Source organism: Hyla sarda, chromosome 7, assembly GCF_029499605.1.
Source record: "Hyla sarda isolate aHylSar1 chromosome 7, aHylSar1.hap1, whole genome shotgun sequence".
NCBI lineage: Eukaryota > Metazoa > Chordata > Amphibia > Anura > Hylidae > Hyla > Hyla sarda.
In genome coordinates this window covers 30,808,974-30,834,849 of record NC_079195.1, presented here as the reverse complement: position 1 = coordinate 30,834,849, position 25,876 = coordinate 30,808,974, and the positions used below count along the sequence as shown (strand labels likewise).

Here is a 25,876-nt window from a genome sequence, read left to right as displayed (position 1 = left end):
ACATATTTATAGTGTGTAACATTTTGCACGCTTGATCCCACTATCTAACTCAGGTGTAATGTACTATGTATAAAATGCTCTGTGAGCTATAAAATTCTGTGGCATGATCAGGCATGCAAACAGCACTCGGCATCTGATAAATATTTCCACGCTGGTAGCATGCAGGGCACACGCTGTGATCACTGCAGGGCATCTTCACCTTCAGAGACATTCCTAATATACTTCTCTCCTACCACAACGCCCTCTGGTGGTCAGTATGTTTAATGGTCTATTCACATGTACTGTATTCTGCGCAGAATTTTCTGCTGCAGATTTCAATGTAAACTGAACACAGCTTGAAATCCTGTGCATCAATTCTGCTCAGAATACTGTACGTGTGAATAGACCCTAAAAATCGGTTGCATTTTGACAACTACAAGAGGCTGTATCTGTCCTTCCTGCACGCAGAACTCAAGTGGAAAACTTTTTTTTTTTTTTTATCAACTGGTGCCAGAAAGTTAAAACAGATTTGTAAATTACTTCTATTAAAAAATCTTAATCCTTCCAGTACTTATTCGCGGCTGTATGCTACAAGGGAAGTTAATTTCTTTTTGAATTTTTTTTTTTCTGTCTGACCACAGTGCTCTCTGCCGACACCTCTGTCCATGTCAGGAACTGTCCAGAGCAGAAGAAAATCCAGATAGCAAACCTCTCCTGCTCCGGACAGTTCCTAAAATGTGCAGAGTAGTCGAAAAAAAGAAACCTTTTCAGCAGGCGCTGCTCAGGGTTCCAGAAGCATCAAGATGGAAGCCAAAATAGGGTTAAAGTGCTAGCTATAGAGCACTATGTTTATTAAAGTACATAACCAATTGACGCGTTTCGGAGGGTCAGTCCTCCTTCCTCAGACTTGCATATATCACATCACAAGAGGGTGCTTTATGTACAATAAAAATGGATGCCAACTACAATGGGCGGAGTTACAATTAGAAATCAATTTCACAGTGAAAAGACGAAAACAGTATGAACAGTCTTATATTGCTAACAGTATGCATATTCCTCCCATACATACAGTCAGATCCACAATCCCAACCTCATGCATGGTACCCCTCCTTTACCATCAGACATCCCACATGATATACTAGAACTGGTTAATTCCAACACTCAACAATAAAAAAAGATCTCCCATCTGGTCGCCACACTAATAACTGTGTAGTTTTTGCTGATGACTCCATCATCACTGTACATCATATCACTCCCATAGACAGATGCTCATCTCGGCATTTTGGCTAAGATCAAGTGTAGTATCTGTTCTTATCAGTTTCATGCTGGTGGGGAGTCACGCCAGTATGGGATTGGTGGGGATGGGTGCTGCATGGAGGAAGCAGGTGTATCGGGGCGTTACAGGGCTGGTTCTGAGGAATCAGCTCGACAGCTGTCCTGATGTGACCTGTTCCCTCCGGGTCTCGCCATGAGGTTGGGGGGGTGTAGAGCCGAGGTACGTCTGTGCCTTGGGGAGTGATGACCCTGAGGTGCCGAAACTCACTGGGTGTTCTAACTCACTGAGTGAACACACTGCACCATATACTCTTCACCTTTGGCACTCACCCTTGGTATCCCGGCCCTCTGGCTAGGAGCGGGGACATTTTTATAGATCCGGCCGGATGACCGGGCAGTATATCTGCACTCGTCCACTTATTTATTATTTTTGATTGTGTCTTTATTTGTACACAGGATTGTCCGGATGCAGTAGCCCTTCTAGGTGTCCCTCCTGGCGGTCTAGGGGAGGTGTGTGTGGCCATTAGGTTCCTCACCTCCCTGCAACCCCTGGGCATCTTGGCTTCGGTCAAGATGCCATCAGTATACGGCTCCTTGGCTGATACCTTGGTTAACGCCTAGATTGAAGCCAGGAGCATTTTCAGCTCCTTAGTAGCTTCGGCGAAAAGGGGCATCGAACCTGGATGCTTGTAGGCGCCTTTTGGCCGGAGGTGAAGGGTAGGTTTGTTGGGGGCCTCTCTCCTGTCGGGGAAGGGCTTAGCGATAGACCACATCCTTTGTGCACGTTTTTTTAGTGTGACACGTTTGCACTTTTTCTTGCACTTTGGGTGATAGAGAGCACGCGCCTCGGCTCTAAAGCAAAAAAAAAAAAAAAAAAAGCAGACAGACACTCTTCAGAACATCAGCTCTTTTTCACACCGAATACTGACACTTTGGATATTGAACTCTCTTTACACCCCCCCTCAGATACCAATGATATCCTATCAGTTTACACACCCACAACTCCACCAGTTTTTTAGGGTTACCTCCCACTGTCCACAATCCTCCTCCATTAACCCTGGAACTCCCCCCTTTAGAAATGATTCACATTGCGTGCACCCCCCCCCCCGCTTGGGGTAAAAAGAAAAGGCAGAGGAAGCGAGGAGGAAAATGGAGGAGAGAAAGAAAAAAAGAGAAACCACTCAAAAATGGTGTAGTCAAAATCTTCAATCTCTCTCTCTTACGTCCTGGATGAGAGTGAGATGAAGATTTTAGAAAGGGGCCTTTCTTTTTGCCCTACATCCAAGGCCGACAGTTTTGAATTATTTATGGACCTGAACAATTACATTAGGAAACTGACGATTAAACGCTTCTTTGCTGTCAAAGATTGCAATAACAGCGAAGAAACCCATCCTCCTGATACTCACACTGTATCTCTGGATCCTATGCTGATCCATTCTCACCTATGCCCTAAATGCTCTTTTTTTCCCCATTCAATCCAAGGGCAACTACATAGATACATTCTCGGCCTTAGTAGCCTCAGATTTGAATAATTTGACTGAAACCAGGTCCAAAATCTGACGACATGTCCAAAATTGAAAGTGCTGCCTTGAAAACACTAATCAGATAACAATACTATTGTCATTCGTCCCGCAGATAAGGGGGTGGGATAATGATTCTCAATCTGAGGACTATATAATAGAAGTCTTGAGGTTACTATCTGATACGACTTATTATATACCTTTGTCCTTCAATCCCACTGATAAATATAAGGAGGAACTAAAAAAAAATCTGGTTTCACCAAAGGAGTCCTGGATAAGGCTGAAAGGGATTACATTATGACCACTGAACCCGCCCTTCCACTGTTTTATTATCTACCTAAAGTTCATAAGGACCAAAAGAACCCCCCGGGTCACCCCATTATTTCAGGGGTCAATTCCATTTCAGCCAACCTGGCTAATTATATTGATATTTTATTTAAAAAAAGGAGATTTTTTTTATTTATTTTTTTTTTAACACTTACCGTAAAATCTCTCTAAAAGGATCCATTGGGGGACACAGACCGTGGGTGTATCTTGCTGTCTCTAGGAGGGGACACTATGGTAATAAAAAAAAGTCAGCTCCTCCCAGCAGGATATACCCGCCTTCAGGCTCTGAGCTAATCAGTTTAAGTTCCAGAGCAATAGGAGGAGACCAATAGGTTAAAGAAAGACCCAAAAACTGTCCGAGAACCAGAAGAAAAAAACATAAAACTGAATACACCCTCGGACAGAGAACCAAAGGAAAAAAAACTAAAAGGGCGGGAGCTGTGTCCCCCAATGGCTCCTTCGAGAAAGAGATTTTACGATAAGTGTTAAAAAATCTCCTTTTCTCTATCGGCTCCATTGGGGGACACAGACCGTGGGACGTACCAAAGCCGTCCCTTGGGTGGGCAGATAAGTAATCAGGCAGGCGGAGGTGACCGATAAGGAGAAACAGTGTGCGCCACTCCTTGCAGGAAGGACCGGACATGAGGAATAGAAGCCAGGGGCCGCTGGAAAAGAACAGTAAGGGCCGAAACCTGACCTTTAAGAGAACTGAGAGACAACCCCAGTTCCAGCCCCAACTGCAAAAAGGAGAGAAGACCTGAGCTTCGCACCAACGAAAATAAGACCGCCAAGTACGGTGGTAAATTCTTGCGGAGGAGGGCTTACGAGCCTTGAGCATGGTGTGAAAGACTGGGGAAGAGAACCCGCGGCCCTCAAAACCGCGGTCTCAACCGCCACGCCGCCGAATACAGCGACTGTAAATTGGGGCGGCAAAGAGGACCCTGAGATAGTAGGTCCGGGTGGGGCGAAAGGCGCAGAGGAGCGTCGACCAGGAGCTTGACTACGTCGGCGTACCACGACCTTCGGGGCCCATCTGGAGCTACCAGAATGGCGGAGACGTCCTCTGCCTCGAGCTTCCTCAGCACCCTGGGAAGGAGCGGAAGAGGAGGGAACAGATTAGGTAGGGCGAACCCCACCCAAGGAATCACTAGGGCGTCCACGGCCAAAGCCTGAGGGTCCCGGACTTGGACACAAACGGAAGAATTTTCCGATTGTGCCGAAACGCGAAGAGATCCACGTCTGGAATGCCCCAGAGGCCCCAGAGCAGCGTGAAGACCTCCGGATGGAGAGACCACTCGCCGGGGCGGGCGAGGACCGACTCAGGAAGTCCGCTACTCAGTTTAGCACTCCCGGAATGTGAATTGCCGAAAAAGGCCGGAACCTTGTTCTCCGCTCAGGTGAGAATCTTGGTCACCTCGGCCATGGCTGCCGATCTGCGAGTGCCGCCCTATTGATTTATGTACGCCACAGCCGTGGCGTTGTCCGACTGAACGCGGACAGGGCAGGACTGAAGACGTGACTCCCAATGAAGAGGACAAAGAAGAATCGCCCGTAATTCCAATATGTTTATCGGAAGAAGGGTCTCCGGAGGAGACCAGAGTCCCTGAACCGTCCAATCCCAGAACACGCCGCCCCAGCCCGACAGGCTGGCATCTGCTGTACCAACCTGCCAGTGAAGGGGAATAAAGGACCGCCCTTAGAGAAGAAAGGGGGAGCGCAGCCACCAGAGCAGAGACTGACGGACCCTAAGAGGGAGAACAATCTGACGATCGAGGGACAGAGGAGACCTGTACCATCGAGAGAGAATCGCCAGTTGAAGGGGGCTGTAATGAAAACGGGCAAAGGGTACGGCCTCCATAGTTGCCACCATCCGACCCAGGACTTCCATACAAGTGCGGATGGAGATTGATACCTGGGTCCGAAGGGGGCGGACCCCCGTCCGAAGCGCCAGACGTTTGTCCGGCGGAAGACAAATTCGGGCAAAGGCCGGATTAATCAAAATCCCAGAATGGTTAGAGACTGGGTAGGACGGAGGACTGACTTGTCCCGGTTGACCATCCCCCCGAAGATAATCAGAGTGTGGAGAGTGACATCCAGATTCTCCAGAGTCTGGGCACTGGTTGGAGCCTTGATGAGAAGGTCGTCCAGATAGGGTATCACCGAGATACCCCTCGACCGCAACAAGCCCATCACTGGCGCAAGGATCTGTAAAGACCCGAGGATCCGTGGCTAGACCAAAGGGGAGGGCTACGAATTGAAAATGCCCCAAGCAGAGGTACCGCAAGCAGAGGTACCGATGATGGCCCAGAAATATTGGCACATGGAGGTAGGCATCCCTGATGTCCATCGATGAAGGAACTCCCCTTGTTCCATGCCACCACCGAGCGAAGAGATTCCATTCGGAAGTGGCGGATCAGAAGGAGACTGTTGAGACGCTAGAGGTCTAGGATTGGTCGCACAGAACAGTCCTTCTTGAGGACCACAAAAAGATTTGAATAGAAACCCCGAAAACGTTCCCCCGGAGGGGCAGGAACGATAACTCCCTGGAGAAGCAGAGACTGGGGAGCCGCCCGAAATTGCTTCACCAGAAGAGGAGACAGGGGGGGGGGGCCCGGGATCGAAAGAAGCGATCCATCGGAAGGGAGGCGAATTCGATCCGGTGACCGTTGAACACCACGTCCCTGACCCAAGGGTCCTGAATGTGTGAGGTCCAGATGTCTTGAAAAAAAACAAGAGACGACCTTCCGCCCGAAAAGAAACCGCGGGTGGGGGCCTCACTTCATGCAGAAGTGGGTTTGCGGTTGTCCGGTTGGAGTCCGACTTCCAAGATGGCGTGCCCGGAATAAGGGAGCCTTCTTGTCCTGCGAGGGCGCCTGCCTGAACCCTTTACTGGGGCCAGAGGTCCGAAAGAACCAAAAGGAAAAAGTACTTCCTTTGGGAAGTAGGGCAAGCCTTAGTTTGAGGTAACAAGGAAATCTTACCTCCCATTGCCTCAGAGAATCTCATCAAGGCTTTTGCCAAAAAGACGGCCGCCCGTAAGGCGCATTCCAAGCTTTAAGCCACAGAGCGGCGGAGGGCCGCTAAGTGACCCACAGCAAAGGCAGAACAGCGGGCTGACTGCATGGAAGCTGCGCACAGAAAGTCCCCAGCTTTAGCGCATTGGAGAGCCAGAGCAGATAGATCCTCTGGGGGGAGATCCCGCTAAGATATCCTGATGGAGCTTTTGGCACCACTTCGACAGGGCCTTGAACACCCATGTCGAGGCGAAGATGGGAATAAGAGAAGAGCCAGCTGCTTCAGAAGCGAACTTCGCTAAAGATTCTACCTTCTTGTCCGTGGGATCCATGAAGGCAGCGGCATCTGCCAGAGGCAGTGTAGTCGCCTTAGAGATCCAGGAGATTGGTGGATCCACAGAGGGAGGGGAAGCCACCTTAGCGACAAGGTCCTTGTCAAATGGATAACGTTCTTGAATTGTCTTGATTCCCGGGAATCTCTTGTCTGGATGTTTCCATGCGGATTCCAGAATGCCATCAAAGTCAGCGAGAGAGCTGAACCTTTTAGGTACTGGCTTAGTACGATGAAAGGATACTTCTGGATTGACATCCGAAGTTCCTCGGTCCTCCAAGGGAAAGGTGTCTCTTATGGCAGTCACCAATGAGTTCATCATAGAAATTGAGTCCAAGTGGTCCCCTGGGTCAGATGCCGGTTTGGAAGCCTCGTCCACTAGTTCACCAGGGGAATGTGAATTAGTAGAGGCAGTCTTGTAGAGGGCGATCCAGACCGGGTACGCGGCTCTGGCGTGGCAGAGCGGCGACTCCGAGAACGTCCTCTAGAGGAGCGACATTTGTGCCCAGATGATAGGGAGGGGCGGGACCCACGAGGGGAACGCCCACGTCTATCCGAAGACTCAATGGAAGAGTCAGACGAGGCACCCCTAGAACGCTTGTGAGAGCGTGAGGTACGAGGGGACGAAGAGCAGGCCCTCTCAGAGGTCCTGCGCCGGGATCACCCCTTCAAAGCGGACACCATTTCGCGGGAGGCCTCAGCCACCGAACGGGAGACTTGGGACAAATCAGCCATACACTGGGTCAGGGAAGAAACCCAGGCTGGAGGAGCGGCTGAACCCACCGGGACCGAAGGGGCATCAGGGGGCACCAGGGGCTCTGGGGGAGCAGGCAGAGCAAGCGGGCTCAGCGGATCCAGGCATCTTGGTATTACAGTGCTTACAGGTATAGTAAGTCACTAAAATCCCAGGTTTCTGTTTAGAGGGATGAACAGCCCTGGGTACGGACATAATGGGTTAAAAAGGAGAAGGCAGGCACTTTCTCACCCAGATCTGTGTCCCCTGTCAGCTGCAGTGAGGAGACATTGCTCCGTGCAGCAACTAGACTCATAAGGCCAGCCAATAGGAAGGGAGGGGCGTGCCTGGAGCAAGGCACGGAGTAACTGACCCCTAAACACAGAAAATCTCACCCACGGTGCTGATTGGGCGCTGCTTCGCGCCTGAGAGCTCCCCCCCCCCCCCGGTCAGTGGACGGAGCTACAAACGTCAACGAAGAAGTGTCATGGCGCCCGCTCCTTGTCCCGAGCGCCCATATAACTGTATATGTGCTCGGGGGAACAGAGCGGGCGGCCAGAGCGCCGGCAACCTCTGCCGGCAAAATGAAAGTAAAACTGAGCCGGCGCTGAAGCACCCGGCTCATAACAGCGCCGCGGCTGCAGCCGCGTATAAGGCGATGTGAAGGGAGATATATGCCGGCGCTGAGAGCGCTCGAGCTGAAAAGCGCCGCGGCTGACAGCCGCATACGGGGCGATAAGTAGTGTCCAAAAAACACACACACACAATAAAGGAATGTTTGTAATATATGCCCCCTTAGTGAAACTGCTCCCCCAGCAAATGCAGCCCGTTTTAAAAAAGCCCCAAAAACTGAGGTGGGCCAAAACAGGGGGTCTCCAGAGGTTGCAAGGCTGTATCTGTGGAAAAAGGTACTTACCTCAGTCAGAAGAACTTACCTAATGGAGTATTCAGTGAAGTCTTCAGCCAGCTTATGGTCCCCTGCATCACGCCTGGCTGCTATGCACGAGCAGAGACATAGGGGGACCCGGACCCATGAGGTACCACCCAGGCGCTGACCGTTGGCGAGGGGGGGGGGGTTAACAGCGCATATACGCAATGTCTGTGCCCCCTTACTCGCAATGGGGAAACAGGGAACCACAGTCCCTGAGTCCCCACCTGAAAACAGAAAAGAAAATGGACTTTAAAAAAACATGTCCCTATACTAGGAAAAAAAAAAAGCCCTTATCTGGATAGCCCAGACCAGTCCACCTCCTTCAGACACTAAGCTTAAACTGGCTAGCTCAGAGCCTGAAGGCGGGTATATCCTGCTGGGAGGAGCTGACTTTTTTTTTTTTATTACCATAGTGTCACACCTCCTAGAGACAGCAATGGAGCCGATAGAGAAAACATGTTTTTAAACTGGAATCACACCTGAGAGACACTACAGATTTTATTAAAAATATGATTGAAATACCATGGAGCAATGAATACCTTCTTGTAACAATGAACATTTCCTCACTGTATACTGTGATAGATCATGAACTTGGGCTAAGTGCAATATCATATTTTCTTGAATCAGACGACACTATGCCCCTAGCTCAAAGGAAGTTTTTAATAAAAGGATTACATTTTTATATTGACTCACAATTATTTCGAGTTTCAGCACCAAATGTATTCGCAGCATACAGGCACCGCTATGGGGTCGAAGGTGGCACCAAATTTTGCTAATTTATTTGTAGGCCTCTTTGAGATTCAGAATATTTACCCCAATCCTCTTTTTAATCATTGTCGTTTTTATAAAAGATATATAGATGATATCTTTTTTTATCTGGAGTGGGAGTCCCTCTGATCTTAATGAATTTTTTGTGTCTCTTAACACGAACAACTGGGGTCTTAATTTAACACAGTCTGTTTATAACAATCATGCAGAATTTTTAGACATCATTGTGTTCCACAACAACTCTGGCAACCTACAAACCAAAGATTTTCTAAGACTGTTGATAGCAACAGTCACTTTCAGAGTGCACACTACAAAAAGTCGAGCACGAATATACCCTATGGATAATTCAAGAGAATCAGGTGTAATTGTTCCTCTGTATCAGACTTTCAAGAACAAAGTAATACCCTAAAAGCTAGATTCTGTGCTAAAAAGGTACCCCAAAAAACTTATTGAATCTTCTTATGTGAAGGCCAGTGAGCTTAGTCAACAGGACTGCCTATTACCCAGTACGAACCACAATAATAAGAACACATCACTAACATCAACGGATCCTAATAAAGAAAGAATGGTTAATTAACTTTATTACTAACTTTTGCAAGGAAAATAGTGACATCAGAAAAATCTTAAATGAACATTGACACATCCTGTTACAGGATCCCTTCCTTAACTTCTGTCTTCCGCCAAAACCAGGTTTGACTTTCATGAGGAATCGCACCCTCAGGAACAGTATAGCTCCCAGTAGGTTAAAGACTGAGAACAAAGCCAACAACAACATAAATAAAACCGGGAGCTATAAATGTGGAAGCTCGAGATATAAATGCTGTGACATTTCCAACAAAAAGAAAGAATTTACCTCTAAAGTCACCCATGAGTCGTTTCCAATTAAGACCTTTTTAAATTGCAACTCCAAGTATGTTGTATACCTATTGCAATGCTCCTGCGGTCTACAGTATGTTGGACACACCATCCAATGTCTACGTGATCAAGTGAGTAAACACAGGAGCAACACTAAATTTGGATTCCTGTTACATAGTGTGTCCAAACACCTGGTGGAATGACATAACTTCGACTTTGGGACCGTTTCAATCACTCCGATTGAAGGTATTCCAAAAAGATAATTCCCAATGGTTCTCCATACTACTGGATTTATAAGCTCGGTACTTTGATGCCCCTCGGTTTAAATGAATTGAGAGTTCCTTATAACAATTTCTTATATTTACAGTATCCTGGTGTCTCCAACAGCACTTTTTGACTAGCTATAAAACTAGTGTACACTAGGATGCTGTGATAGCACTCCTATTACAGTTAGACATTCTTTCGCTTAATACATTTATATATGTACATGGATGTTTTTTTGTGTACATACATCTATTAGTAATTATAAACAAGAAATAAGTTGGCCAGCACTATTGATTCCAAACTATTATATGGACCTGGCTTACAGGTGCAGGCTGCTGGGCTAAATATACAGAAACAGGAGAATACAGCAGCACACTGCTAGCACAAAGATATAGATAAAACATGAGTATATAGATACAACATGAGAAGCTATTCAGCTATGGTGCAGTAATGAAATAGTGAGATACTTAGCTTGAACCGTCCCACCACGGTAAGGTGATCTCATTGGGACGGACCCTACACTATGAATATGCCTCTGTGTGAATAGATCAGCAGGCATTGCAAGATCTGGAACAACAATAAGGTGATTTTGATGTTTCAGACCTTGCAATGCCTGCTGATCTATTCACACAGAGGCATATTCATAGTGTAGGGTCCGTCCCAATGAGATCACCTTACCGTGGTGGGACGGTTCAAGCTATTTGGCCGCCAAATTGCTAGCTAAGTATCTAACTATTTCATTACTGCACCATAGCTGAAAAGCTTCTCATGTTGTATCTATATACTCATGTTTTATCTATATCTTTGTGCTAGCAGTGTGCTGCTGTATTCTCCTGTTGCTATTAATAATTATATATACACACACACACACTTATGTGCACTAATGTTTACAACTTTAATTTTTTAAGTTTATTTAATCCTTTTATATGTATACTCATATACACACACACACACACACACACACTTTATAATTTGTATATATACATTCCTTTTTATACATACTCCATGTTTTATTTTGTGTTTTTTATATAGTTGATCTATTTTCTCTATAATAGTACGTGCTGAATTTACGGTACCTATTACGGTAATATATTTATTATGAATTACATTTATATAGTCCCATTTTTACTCCATTAATATACTCCTATTTATTCTTCTCCCACTCCAGAATACTACACTACACATTTATCTTATTTATTACCCACATTTAATTATATATCTATATAATCAGAGATACATTGTGATGCTGTTATCTTAATTTGGCTGCTATTATACCTCTTCTGTCACTATAACCCACACTGATCCTCCTCCGTCAGAGGCTGGTTGCGGTCACGTGGCTCCATCTTGTTCAGCGTGCAGCCACTCACTGTTCGGCTTCAGAATAACAGATGCGGAGTGTGTTCACTCCGCTACTGCTATCGGCCCGTCCAAGTCACGTGGCCGCCGCCTACCATGATGACGCGTACCTAACAACCAGCCACCCCGCTACTGTTTACTATTATTAACTACCGATCGAACTCCACATGGCCCTGCATAGACACCGCAGTTTGTTTAGGTTTATCTCGCGGTGAGCCTCACTCTCGTGCACTACTGCCGGTCCACGGGAGCGTGGCTTGCTTTTGGCCTCTAGTTTCCGTTCTGCAGTTTTATCAGTCTCACTGTCTGTATTTTAATGTATTCTCTTGACGGTTTTTATTATTTATGCATACTGAGGCCTGTGATTGACTGTTCATACTGTTTTTCATCTTTTCACTGTGAAATTGATTTCTAATTGTAACTCTGCCCATTGTAGTTGGCATCCATTTTTATTGTATATAAAGCACCCTCTTGTGATGTGATATATGCCAGTCTGAGGAAGGAGGACTGACCCTCCGAAACGCGTCAATTGGTTATGTACTTTAATAAATGTAGAGCTCTATAGCACTTTAACCCTATTTTGGCTTCCATCTTGATGCTTTTGGAACCCTGAGCAGCACCTGCTGAAAAGGTTTTTTTTTCCCTACTACTCTGCACGTTTCATATGGGAGAAGTTTTCTTCAGTCTCATTTCCATCTTGGGCCCAGCAGTTCAGCTCCAGAGGACCATCTATACCCCATAGTGGTTATATGCGCAATTTCTCCGTAGTCAGGTGAGCGGGCATCGTACAGAGCCGACCTTGTCCTGTCCCCTGCAGGGACTAAGGTACCTTGTGTATGACACGAGGTACGGTCCTCCATGTGTGTTTTTTTAAAATTTCTTTAATAGTTCCTAAAATGGACAGAGGTGTCCGTAGAGAGCACTGTGGTCCAACCAAAGGAAGATCATTTCTTTTTCTCCTTTTTAGTATACAGCCGCTAATAACTACTGGAAGGATTAAGATTTTTTTTTAATAGAAGTCATTTACAAATCTGTTTACATTTCTGGCACCAGTTGATTTAACTCCTTAACGACGCAGGACGTATATTTCAACGGCCGGGACGTGTGGCTAATACCGGACATCACCTATCGCGATGATTCCCCGGTATTAACCCTTCGGACGTGAAAGCTTCCCGGCTGCTCAGTGGTGCTGTTTGCAGCATCCCGAACAGCTTGCAGGAAGCGAGGAGGATCCCTATTTGCCTCCTGCACATTCCGATCGACTGAGATCCAGGCAGAAGCAGTCAATCTGTGATAACACTGATCAATGCCATGCCATTAATGTGATTTAACCCCTTTTCTAATAAAAAGAATCTGAATCACGCCGCTTTTCCCATAATAAAAATATAAACATATGTGGTATCACCGTGTGCATAAATACCCAAACTATAAAAATATAGCGTTAATTAAACCACATGGTCAATGGCATACACGTAAAAAATAATAATTCCAAATTATTTTTATACATTAAAAAGCGATCAAAAACAAAATATGGTACCAATAAAAACTTCAGATCACGGCGAAATAAATTAGCCCTCATACACCCCATATGTGGGGAAAAAAAAAGTTACAGGAGTCAGAAGAATACAATTTTAAAACGAATTAATTTTCGTGTATGTAGACAAAATCCAACCTATATAAGTAGGGTATCATTTTAATCGTCAGGAGCTACAGAATAATGATAAGGTGTCATGTTTACCGAAAAAATGCACTGTTTAGAAACGGAAGCGCGCCCCCCCCAATTTTATCACACAATATTTTTGTTTCAACAACGATTTTTAGGTAAAATGACTGATGTCATTACAAAGTAGAATTGGTGGCGCAAAAAAATAAAATCTAAAGATTTTTAGGTGGAAAATTGAAAGGATTAATGATTTTTAAAAGGCGACGAGGAAAAAATGAAGATGCAAAAACTCAATTTTTCCACCGGAGTACCCCATATCTTGTAACTCACTTGGCATTTGAGGATCTCATCGTCCATAATGCAATAACTGTGGCTGCGAAAGAGCCAGTTCCTTGGCAGAAGAAAGGGTTAAGGACCACGTAACCGCCGACATCAGCTGCAAAAACACAAGTGGTTAACATGCAGAGCAGTCGATCACAACACACATTTGTCCCATCTGTTTAACTAGCTCAGCGCACACAAAACTACAAGACTTGTATCCTGTGGTTACCAGGCAGCGGGGTAATTGATGGCATCCATGCATTGTACGGCAGCCAAGAAATAGTCACATCACAGTGTGCCAGCCCAGGGCACCATTACTATGGAGAGGACGCCACAGGGGAGCCTACCAGGAAATAAAGCAGCAAATCTTACACACTATAGGGAAGCGGCGCTAATTGAAGGCAAAGCATATAATTAACCCCGTCCCTCCACAGCGATTTCTGTAATGTTTATTTTTGTCGCCTTCTAAAAAAGGGGTGTAAACTAGAGCCCTGCATTGGGATCCCGCGGGTCAGGAGGCTACTGCAGGCGGGCAGTCAGACGCTATGCCTGCGGCTCCCACAAAATCATGCAGCAGCCTCCTGACCGCCCGCACGTTTTTGGTTGGGTCCCGCTAAATGCCAATGCAGGGATCTAGTGTAAGCTTTATTTGTCCATTGAGGACCTTGTTTACATGGGAACAAGTTGTTCTTTTTAATGACAACCTTCATTTTACCATATAACATGCAGTCCTCAAGGCATGGTGGGGAGTGGCAGTTTTCAAACTACATAAAAAATCTATTTTATATTATTTTTTATTATTGCTTTTCATTAGTTTTATTGTTTTTTTTATTTATAATATTATTGAGTTGAGCGAACTTACAGTAAATTGGCTCGTAGTGAACACCGCAGCTCAGCTGTTGATTACTTTAGTCTGCATAAATTAGTTCAGCTTTCTAAGGGCTCCAGTTGCCTGGAAATGTCCAGGATGACCGTCTTAGGTCTCCTAGGACTGTATCCACCTTTTCCAGGCAACTGGAGCATTTGAAAAGCGAAACTAATTCATGCAGACTAAAGTAATCAACAGCTGAGCTGTGGGGTTTGCTATGAGCCAATTTACTGTAAGTTCACTCAATTCAAAATATGTATATAGCACACACAGATTCCACAGCGCTGTACACTCGTGTTTTTTGCGCGGTGCGGGGGACAATATAGGCAAGGTAATTGCCGATACCGATAATGCCCAAAACCGTGATTATCGGCCATACCGATAATCGGTCGATCCCTACTAATTAGTATGTTTTGGATTTTAGAAGGAAACAGGAGTACCCAGAGGAACACCACACAAAAACCGAGGGAACATACAAACTCCTTGCGGGTGTTGTCCTTGGTGGGATTTGAAACTAGGACCCCAGCGTTGCAAGACAACAGTGCTAGCCACCCAGTCACCATGCTGCCCATATACCCTCACCCATATAATATATACACCCTTACTGCCAGCTCAAACTGTTCGGCACCCTGTGATTAAGTTGTTGGAAGTGACTGCAAACAGTCTGCAAGGAACCACAAGCTGGCATCTAACCATCTAAAGTGCCATAATCACACGAATGCAGCATCTTGGGGTTTAACAGGAAGGATTTGAGTAGTCTTCAATCTTTGCTGATGTTATGACAGCTACAGTCAACAAAGAGCACCCGCAGTTTATGATGTGGATTTAGCTCCCGAGTCCACTAACTTACCTGCAGATCATGTAAAGTGTGTATAAATATTGGTGAGGGAAAAGAAAACTTCACCCGTATCCACAGGTCCGACCGCTGGGACCCCTGCGATCTTCCAAAACGGGGCCCCACATTTCCGTTCTATACGCTCTCGGAGGTAGACGGTACACCCCCTTCCCCATACAGTTCTATGGGAGAGGCAGGGAGGCACGAACGCTGCCTCCCTGCCTCTCCCATAGAACTACATGCTGGAGGTGTGTCGCCGCAACATCATGCTGCAGCCGGCCTGCCTCCTGCAGGAGATGGGGGGGGCAGTGGTTGGACACCCTGCGATCAAACACTTATCCCCTATCCTGTGGATAGGGGATAAGTTGTCTTTTGCTGCAGATGTTCTTTAAGATCAGAATATGGGTAATTTCTCCCAAAAAAAAAAAAAAAAGTGGGCGTTTCCCAGCAGGCATGACATCAATGAGGTCTGCTAGGGGACCACTTACGCCCTCACATCATTGCAGCGCTAATAGAAGACCTCAGGCTCTGTGTCTTTCAGTGAGGCTCTGTGCATGTTTCAGTGCGGCTCTTTGACAGCTGGAAAGAGCCTCACTGAAAGCTGCAATCAAGCTCAGTGCAGAGAAACACTTCCTGAGTTTGGTCTTCTGCCAGGCATGAAGGAGACCAAACTCACTGTAGTGATTGTGGCAGGGAACAGAACAGAGCCACCTAGTGGACGTTTTTTTTATTATATTTTAACAACATGGATGTTGATCATTTTAAAAGCAAGTGAATGGGAAAGTGTCTGCTAATTACACAAGGAACACTATATTAAAACGTTTTATTTGGTGACAGGTACTCTAACAGGAAACCCTGGAAAGACCTTCCCTTCACATGACCAACACTATCTCCAGAGCCGAGAATCTCCAGAAACCTTTATAACCAGGTATGTGGTAGACCAGTGTATTCCTTCCATAATGGCTCAGTGTTAGTAGCTGGTAAAATTTGTGCCTCTTTAGGCACGTGCGCACTATGGAATTTCTGAGATAAGACATTCCGGTGCAGCAGAGACCCATTACTGTGAATGGGATTCCACCACACACTGAATGGATGTGTTGGGGTTTTAATTGCTTGAGGATTTTGCATGAAGAGAAAATTAATCAAGGATTTTTCCTAGTGTGACCCAAGCCTAAGGAAAATTAGGACCCACACATCAAATGTATCTATAGGATGCTGACAATATTCATGTTATTCATAAATCTAGTATAGACCATGCTTGATCAAAGTAAAAAAGGTAAATCCAATCATATGCAAGTTGCACTCATATTTTCATAATTTTTATACATATCACGAGGGGGGATAGACTTATAGAAAACCATGCTTTTTAAAAGAAACAGTGTTACTTTCATGCTGCCTGAAACATGAGTCACTTGGGACGGTTCCGTCCCCCCACCAGCTTGACTGATCTCTACGCCCCGAGAGATCTACCAGTCAAGGCTGGCAGGGAGAAGCTCCTGGGGACAGCTTCCATGACTTGTGTAATCATGATACAAAATAGGTGTAAATACAGCGTAAAGTTTTGCCCCAAAAGTTTAATGTTCCTGCTTATCATAGTAGATACAATCTGACCACAAAAGGAAGTGTAAGAGCGTGATTGTTTAATCAGACTATTATACAAGAAGCACATATAAAAAAAAGGCTCAGACATAGAAGTTATACACAATGTGATCATAGAGGGTCCTCTCACAGACCAGGTCACCGGGCACGGGATCGCGTGGATGTGCGTCTGATTGGGGTAGGATTTTTAGGGGTCTCTGCTTCACTCATCTCTGCTTCAGACTCTGATAGAAGAAACAAGAAGGCCAACAATTACTTTTTTTTTTATACACACTGATCAATTTTGAAACTAATTATCTGCAAAAAAACAAAACACTAAACAGAACTTTGACTGAGGCCACTTTCAGACAAGTATTTGGCATTTGGATTATGTTTACAAGTCTTGACCTAAAGACCTGAATTAAAATAAATAATATTTGGTACGACAATCTGTACACAAAGCAGACATGAGATTCCATATTAAGGAGCGGTACAGTCTACTTTGTCGTACAGACTTTACCCACCGGAGAAAAATTATTGGAACTAGTTTGGAGTTTAATCTTATCCCTTGGACTCACCAGACTCTTCATCACTGGAGAATTTCACGGTCACCTTCCTGACATTTTTTCTTTGGACACGTGATTTGGGGGTTTGGAATTCACTTTCTTCTGTAGCTTTCGTAGCCCTGTTCACAGACTTAAGAGGACGTCTCTTACCTGGAAAAGAAATTAAAATACAGCCATTTTTTAAAACCTGTGCATTGGAAAAAGTTGAGCAGTTGTCAAAACAACCAATCAGATTGTTTTAAATTTTTCAGAGGCCTTTTTAAAAATTAAACAAGCGATTTGCTTGGTTGCTATGGGCAACACAAGCCAGAGAAAAAGGGCCATCATTGATCTTAACCTTCCCCTTTTCAGAAAATATCCCTCCAAACACTATAGGAAACCTGCAAGTACAGCACATCAGGAATTATTGCTTACCAGGTGGATTCTTCTTGACAGCTGAAGGTGAGGAGTCTCCGTTCTGGGCCACTTCTCCTGGGACGTCCATGTTCTCTAAGCCTTTGTTATGACAAACACTAAGTTTGTGCTCAAACTCATCAATCTGAGTCTGTAAGAGAAAATTAAAATAAAACAAACTATAAAATCAAACAGTATAATATTCAATTCAATTAAGATCTATCAACCTAAAGATAAGGGCGATTCCTTGAACCTTCTCCAATTTACCTAGTTAAGTTTATATTTCCTTATCTTACATGTGTATGTAACACATGGTCACACTGTTTTAATATAATGGGAATATTCAATTCTAAGGAATCAGAGGAATCACCACAACTGAATCATTTAGCTTTAAAAATAATAAATTAAGTCTGTTAGTAAATTACAGTTATCATATTCTGACAGGCTTCCTTATCAATGGCAGAAAAGTTTTACTCTGAAATGCTCCAGTGTTTCAGAGAAAAACTTTACCAAGTTTCCTCCGATTTGATTGGTCCTTCTTTGCTCTGTTCATAAGGAAAGACCTGTCATTCAAGCGAAATTGTGCAGGAGGGAGAAACCACCTCCAAGACATTTCCCTGGTAGCACAGATCAGGTTTTAAGAAGTTGTCAGCAATGAGAGAACCTACTGGCATTGATGCAGCCTGCGGACTGAATAAATCTACTTACAGACTTCCTTTAGATTTAATTTCCAAGGAAGGAAAAGAAAAGCGAAAAAGAAAGAGCGAGAGAAAGAGCGAGAGAAAGAGCGAGAGAAAGAGCGAGAGAAAGAGCGAGAGAGAGAGCGAGAGAGAGAGCGAGAGAGAGAGCGAGAGAGAGAGAGAGAGAAAGAGCGAGAGAGAGAGAGAGAGAAAGAGCGAGAGAGAGAGAGAAAGAGCGAGAGAGAGAAAGAGCGAGAGAGAAAGAGCGAGAGCGAAAGAGCGAGCGAGAGAGAAAGAGCGAGAGAGAAAGAGCGAGAGAGAAAGAGCGAAAGAGAGAGAAAGAGTGAGAGAAAGAGCGAAAGAGAGAGAAAGAGCGAAAGAAAGAGCGAAAGAGAGAGAAAGAGCGAAAGAAAGAGCGAAAGAGAGAGAGCGAAAGAGAGAGAGAAAAAAGAAAGAAAAAGAGAAAAAAGAGAGGGAAAAAAGAAAAAAAGAGAAAAGAAAAAAAAAAGCCAAAACCAAGCCCCCCCCCCCCCCCCAAAAAAAAAAAAATTTAAAATAAATAAAAACACCTAACTGCACATGGCCATAAAATTTGCATGCACGCTGTACATGTGTAAGATGTAGTAAAATGTTTCCCAACCAGTGTGCCTCCAGCTGTTGCTGTTCAGGCATGCTGTGAGCTGTAGTTTTGCAACAGCGGGAGGCACACTGGTTGGGAAACACTGATGTAGTAATACATTACACAGAATTCAAACACATTCAGGACTTACAGCAATAAAACCACCAGCAACAACGAATCAAGCTACATTCTTTGAAGTGTTCTGCACGACTAGAAGTGGGATGGAAATATTTGTTTCTCTGCAACTGGTGACATTTTCCATAGATTGTTCCATTTACACTCCTGCTTACAGAAAAGCTTCTACCAAGCAGCTTTTATTATGGCCTCATTTATGTATAAAAACTACAGATTTTGATCCTCCCTGCGGCCCTCATGTATTATCAGATCTCAGATGGTTCTGAAGGGAGGAGTAATGGTGGATAGAATTGCTTGCAGTTCCATAATCCGATCCCCCATATAGCCCTGCACACTGTTTAAGCTTTCTATACATTCCAGGTTTACATATACACCAAGGACGGATAGGGTAATGTTCTTGTATTTGTACCTTGAGCTCAGGCTTCGCTCCTCTGCGCATTTTTCCTATAACTGTTAGGAAGGAGTTGTACACAGCTTCATCACTTAGTTTGTCCCCATAGCAGTCAAAGCAATCTTGCATTTTATTAAGACCTTTCTCAGAGAATGGCAGAAGGGCGAGACAATAGGCGAGATCCCTCCACTGACGCTCAGTCCTTTAAGAGGGGGGGAAAAAAAAAAGTGAATAAATAAAATTTAATAAATATAGAACAATTCAGACTTTAGGAGGATAGGGAAAGATATAGGCCCTCATTTACTATTGCAAACCAGACATGTTTTTTTTAGGGTTGTGCGCCAGATTCTGTATGCGCCAGAATTGAAAAAACCTTGACTAACTGTCCATTTTGCTAAGAAGACCTTAAGACCATCAGTAAAAGGGTGTGTGGTCAACGAAAAGGGGCGTGTTCCCGACATTTTCACAAAAGCCCAAACATATTTACTAAGGTTTCCACATAAAATGTGGTGTATTTGAGCTGTGGAAAACCAGACAGATCAGAGCAGGTGTTAAAAAAAAAGAAAAAAAAAAAAGAAAAGTGTAGGGAAAGTGGAAACTGTAGGGAAACCTTAGTAAATATGGTGGAAAATAAATTGTAGGGAATTAAAACCCACAAATAAACCTACACAACACTCTTAGTAAATAAGGGCCATAGTGTACAAGAAAGATATAGTGGAGCTGGAGAGGGTTCAAAGACGGGCAACCAGAGTAATACTAGGAATGGGAGGACTACAGTACCCAGAGAGATTATCAGAATTAGGGTTATTTAGTTTAGAAAAAAAGAAGGCTTAGGGGAGACCTAATAACTATGTAAAAATATATCAGGGGACAGTACAGGGATCTCTCCCATGATCTATTTATACCCAGGACTGTATCTATAACAAGGGGGCATCCTCTACGTCTAGAGGAAAGAAGGTTTCTACACCAGCACAGATGGGGGTTCTTTACTGTAAGAGCAGTGAGCCTGGGAATTCTCTGCCTGAGGAGGTCGTCATGGGGAACTCCAAATAATTTCAAAAGGGGTCTGGATGCATTCTTGGAGAACAACATTATTTCTCGTTATGGATACTAGATTTATAGGGACATAAGGTTGATCCAGAGATTTATTCTCATGCCATATTTGGAGTCGGGAAGGAATTTTTAAGTATGGTAAGAAAATGTACAAACTGCATTGACCCTGTGATAGTACCCGCCATTAGAGACAAGCTCACTCTAAAATGGAGCAAAAAATTGGAATCCTGTTAGAGGCAGGACTCCCTGCTCCTGTACTTAGAGGTGCATGTATTGTATTGCCTGCTGCACACGACATTTATTGTGCTGGGCACAGAACAACCAGCCCAGTGAGTGTGTGCTGCCTGGAGGTAAGTTGGATTGCTGTACAAATCGCCCCTTACACTTGGCTGGGTCTTGCTGTGCCTGTGCTGGGGTAACACAGCATATGCGCCCTGAACAGTATGTCGTTTCTTCCATGGTGCCCTAGCCTATAAAACTACAACAATGAGCAGGGGCTTCTGTCAAAATATACAGCGAGCATGAACGGGCTTACTGTCTGGTCAAGGAAGAAAGTGGCGATAATGTGCATTGTTCCTTAACTTCTTACTCACTTGGTGCTCTGCACTCAGCTCTGCAGGTGTTTAGGCAGAGTCCGAAAAAGTCAATTAATTAGAAATGAATGACAAATTTGATTACCGCAACGAGTGGGACCTTTAGAACACTTTCTTCTAGCGGTTCGCTTCTCTGTTATAGAAACCTAATAAAATGATATGTATATTTGTGTTCTGTGTGTCCATTTGCTTTTCTCTGACTGGAAGCAGACACCCTGAAAGTGTTCTTACATTTCAAGGTTCTATCTCATCTAATGTAAAGGGACATCCTGCTATGTTTGATTGTTACTGTCTGATTATAGAGCTATTGGGAAATCTTTAAGCGATTCTTCCATACAAAGAGCTGTGTGTGTGTGTCTTTTTCGGTATGAAATCCAAAAGGATAGGGGGTAAGATGTAGGATTGCGGGGTCCTGCTGCTGGGGACGCCCACGATCACTGGGCCAGCCATCACATCTCCTCCCATAGACGTGAATGGAGGTGGTGTGATGGCTGCATCGTCAGTCATTGGGCACGAAGTGGAGTATGCTCCATGCACCGAATTACAGGGGTGCTGAAGTAGAGATTGCGGGGGTCCCCAGCGGCAGGACCCACACAATCTAAAATCTTATCCCCTATCATTTGGATAGGGAAGAGGTTTTCAGCAGAGTGCCCCTTTAATGTCAGCTCATAGGCCATAAAGTAGGATCCCTTCTTTGGGGATCATGACCAAGTTCTATCACAAGTTTTATCTACTATGCATTAAAGCAGATCTGCACAGGGATGACATGGCGCAGGCACATGAGCTGAGCCCACTCCACATGGACAGGATGCCAGTTAACACCCACATGCAGCAGAATCATCAGAAAGGACTCCCATCTCAGATGCCAAGTCTCTTAAAAGCTATGGTTGCAATTATCCGCAGAGATTACAAAGAGAAAGGCCCCTATCTTAGTACTCCCTTTACATCCACAGCCATAGTAAATGGACAGCAGTAAGCACAATACTCTGTAAAATGGAAGTATAGCAGTGCATTGTACAAGCAGCCACAAGTTCCCTAAACAAAAGAAAACACAAATGACATCACAGTCTTCAACAAATTGTGAAAATTGTGAAAATGGAAAAAAAACATTACGTGAGTTCTTAAGGGCTTAAGCTCCATTCAGAAGTAAACAACTCGACATCAAGATGACTAAAAGCATGTAAGTTGCTATGAGACAGACTTACCGAGCTGTACGGAATCTGTGGCACATTTTTTCTACTAGACTCTCAGTCTGCTTGTCCTTGGTTATGTACGACAGGAGATGCCTGAGGGAATCAGAGGCCAAAGTCAGAGAAAGTGTAAAACCACACAAAAAGGAGATTTTTGTTTACTTACCGTAAAATCTCTCGGAGGATCCATTGGGGGACACAGACCGTGGGTGTATGCTGCTGTCTCAAGGAGGTGTGACACTATGGTAATAAAAAAAGTCGGCTCCTCCCAGCAGGACATACCCACCTTCAGGCCCTGAGCTAATCAGTTTGAGTTCCAGAGCAATAGGAGGAGAACAACAGGTCAAAGAAAAAACCCAAAACTGTCTGAGAAGCAGAAGAAAAAAAAAAAAAACATAAACACACCCTAGGACAGAGAACCAAAGGAAACCCCAAAAAGGGCAGGAGCTCTGTCCCCCAATGGATCCTCCGAGAAAGAGATTTCACGGTAAGTAAACAAAAATCTCCTTTTCTCTATCGGCTCCATTGGGGGACATAGACCGTGGGACGTACCAAAGCCGTCCCTTGGGTGGGCAGATAAGTAATCAGGCAGATGGCCGAAGCACTTCCGCCTGCAACACTTTACAACCCAGACTAGCATCGGCCGATGCGAAGGTGTGAATTTGGTAGAACCTCGAGAAGTGTGTAAAGATGACCAGGTAGCCGCCTTGCAAATCTGCGAGGCCGAGGCTCTATTCTGGAGAGCCCAGGATGCCCCAACAGAACAGGTAGAATGAGCCACAACCCTGAAAGGAGGAATCTTGCTCTTACAGCGATAGGCTTCCGAAATGGCGGACCGAATCCACCGAGAATGGTGGCCTTGGAAGCAGGTTGTACCTTACGACGACCTTCCGTAAGGACGAAAAAGGAATCACACTGACGAAACAAAGAAGTGATGGAGAGATAAGACCGAACAGCCCAAACTACATCCAGCTTGTGTAGTAAGCGCTCCTTAGGATGAGAAGGAGCAGGACAAAAAGACAGGAGGACAATGTCCTTATTGAGATGAAAGGCCGAAACCACCTTAGGCAAAAAGGAAGGATCTTGCCGGAAAACAACCTTGTCCTGGTGGATCACCAGAAACTGAGAACGGCAGGAGAGAGCTGCCAATTCAGAGACCCTCCGGATGGAGGTGATAGCAACAAGAAATGCCACTTTCCAAGAAAGGAGGCGGAGAGACACCTCTCTAAGGGGCTCAAAGGGTTCACCCTTGAGGGCACTCAGAACCAAACTCAAGTCCCAAGGGGGAGAGGGTGACCGATAAGGAGGAACAGCATGCGCCATTCCTTGAAGGAAGGACTAGATATGATAATAGAAGCCAGGGGCCGCTGGAAAAGAATAGCAAGGGCCGAAAACTGACCTTTAAGGGAACTGAGAGACAACCCCAGTTCCAAACCCCACTGCAAAAAGGAGAGAAGACGGGGAACCGAGAAGGTTACAGGGGATAAATCCTGAGCTTCACACCAACGAAAATAAGACCGCCAAGTACAGTGGTAAATTCTTGCGGAGGAGGGCTTATGAGCCCTGAGCATGGTGAATGACTTGGGAAGAGAACCCGCGGGCCCTCAAAACCGCGGTCTCAACCGCCACGCCGTCAAATGCAGCGACTGTAAATTGGGGTGGCAAAGAGGACCCTGAGAGAGCAGGTCCGGGCGGAGCAGAAGGCGCAGTGGAGCGTCGTCCAGGAGCCTGACTACGTCGGCGTACCACGACCTTCGGGGCCAATCTGGAGCTACCAGAATGGTGGGGACGCCCTCTGTTTTGAGCTTCCTCAGAACCCTGGGAAGGAGCGGAAGGGGAGGGAACAGGTAGGGTAGGGCAAACCCTGCACAAGGAATCACTAGGGCGCCCACGGCCAGAGCATGAGGGTCCCGAGACTTGCTTTCTGCCCAGAGGAGAATCTTGGTCACCTCGGCCATGGCTGCCGCGCTGCGAGTGCTGCCTTGTCGATTTATGTACGCCACGGCTGTGGCGTTGTCCGACTGGACGCGGACAGGACGGGACTGAAGCCAGGACTCCCAATGAAGAAGACAAAGAAGAATCGCCCGTAATTCCAATATGTTTATCGGAAGAAGGGTCTCTCGGGGAGACCAGAGTCCCTGAACCGTCCAATCCCTGACACGCCGCCCCAGCCCGACAGGCTGGCATCCGTTGTAACTACCTGCCAGTGAAGGGGAAAAAATTACCGCCCTTGGAGAAGAAGGGGGGGGGGGGGGGGCCCACCAGAGCAGAGACTGACAATCTGACGATCAAGGGACAGAGGAGACCTGTCCCATCAAGAGAGAATAGCCAGTTGAAGGGGACAGTAATGAAACTGGGTAAAGGGTACGGCCTCCATAGTTGCCACCATCTGACCCAGGACTTCCATACAAGTGCGGATGGGGACTGACCTGGGTCCGGAGGGAGCAGACCCCGACAGAAGCGCCAGACATTTGTCCGGCGGGAGGCAAATTCGGCAGATGCCGTGTCGAAGCGAAGTCCCAAGAAGGTTATATAGACTGGGTAGGACAGAGGACTGACTTGTCCTGGTTGACCATCAACCTGAAGCGATCCAGAGTGTGGAGAGTGACGTCCACATTCTCCAGAGTCTGGGCTCTGGTTGAAGCATTGATGAGAAGGTCGTCCAGGTAGGGTATCACCGAGACTCCCCTCTACCGTAACAGGCCCATCACTGGCGCAAGGATCTTGGTAAAGACCCGAGGAGCCGAGGCCAGACCGAAGGGGAGGGCTACGAAATGAAAATGCCCATCCGGAACCGCAAAGCAGAGGTACCGATGATGGCCTGTAAATATTGGCACATTGAGGTAGGCATCCTTGCTGTCCACCGATGAAAGAAACTCCCCTTGTTCCAGGGACGCCACCATCGAACGGAGAGATTCCATTCTGAAGTGACGGAAGAGAAGATGACGGTTGAGACGCTTGAGGTCTAGGATTAGTCGCACAGAACCGTCCTTCTTGGGAACCACAAAAAGATTGGAATAGAAACCCCGGAACCGTTCCCCTGGAGGAACGGGAATGGTAACCCCCTGGAGAAGCAGACTGGTAACCCCCTGGAGAAGCAGACCTCTCAAAATTGGTTCGCCAGAGAAGGCGACCGGGGGGCCCGGGATCGAAAAAAGCAATCCCCTGTAAGGGAGGCGAATTAGATTCGGTAACCGTTGGACACCACGTCCCTGACCCAAGGTCCAGATGTCTCGAAAAAGTAAGACTACCTCCCACCCGAGAAAAAAGCCGCGGGTGGGGGCCTCACTTCATGCCGAAGTGGGTTTGCGGTTGCCTGATATGGGAAAAAAAATAAAAAAAACGGTCGGACCGGTTGGAGTCAGACTTCCAAGACGGGCACGCACGGAACGAATGCGCCTGCCCGGACCCTTTGCTGGAGCCAAAAGAGGACTTCCTTTGGGAAGTAGGGCGAGCCTTATTTTGAGGCAACAAGGAACTCTTACCACCCGTCGCCTCAGAGATAATCTCATCAAGGCGCTTGCCGAAAGGACGGCCACCCGCAAAAAGGAAGCACAGTGAGAGACCTTTTGGAAGCGGCATCCGCATTCCAAGCTTTAAGCCACATAGAGCGGCGGAGAGCTGCTAGGTGACCCACA

The 25,876-nt window shown here is 45.8% G+C and overlaps 1 protein-coding gene and 1 pseudogene across 2 annotated transcripts in view; one reads left to right on the top strand and one right to left on the bottom strand.

Annotated features, from left to right (window-relative positions):
- The first annotated feature begins 1,251 nt into the window (after positions 1 to 1,251).
- LOC130283604 (U2 spliceosomal RNA) lies at positions 1,252 to 1,322 on the top strand (annotated as a pseudogene).
- A 15,260-nt stretch (positions 1,323 to 16,582) lies between these two features.
- Positions 16,583 to 25,876, bottom strand: part of NCAPD2 (non-SMC condensin I complex subunit D2) — a 52,270-nt gene continuing 42,976 nt past the window's right edge. For both annotated transcript variants that reach the window (XM_056530780.1, XM_056530782.1), the window contains exons 28-32: positions 22,254 to 22,334; positions 19,421 to 19,604; positions 17,599 to 17,728; positions 17,197 to 17,334; positions 16,583 to 16,863 (exon numbers count right to left, since the gene is read on the bottom strand). In XM_056530780.1, coding sequence (XP_056386755.1) covers positions 16,778 to 16,863; positions 17,197 to 17,334; positions 17,599 to 17,728; positions 19,421 to 19,604; positions 22,254 to 22,334 — 619 coding nt within the window. In that variant the 3' untranslated portion in view covers positions 16,583 to 16,777. The remainder of the gene's footprint in view (positions 16,864 to 17,196; positions 17,335 to 17,598; positions 17,729 to 19,420; positions 19,605 to 22,253; positions 22,335 to 25,876) is intronic.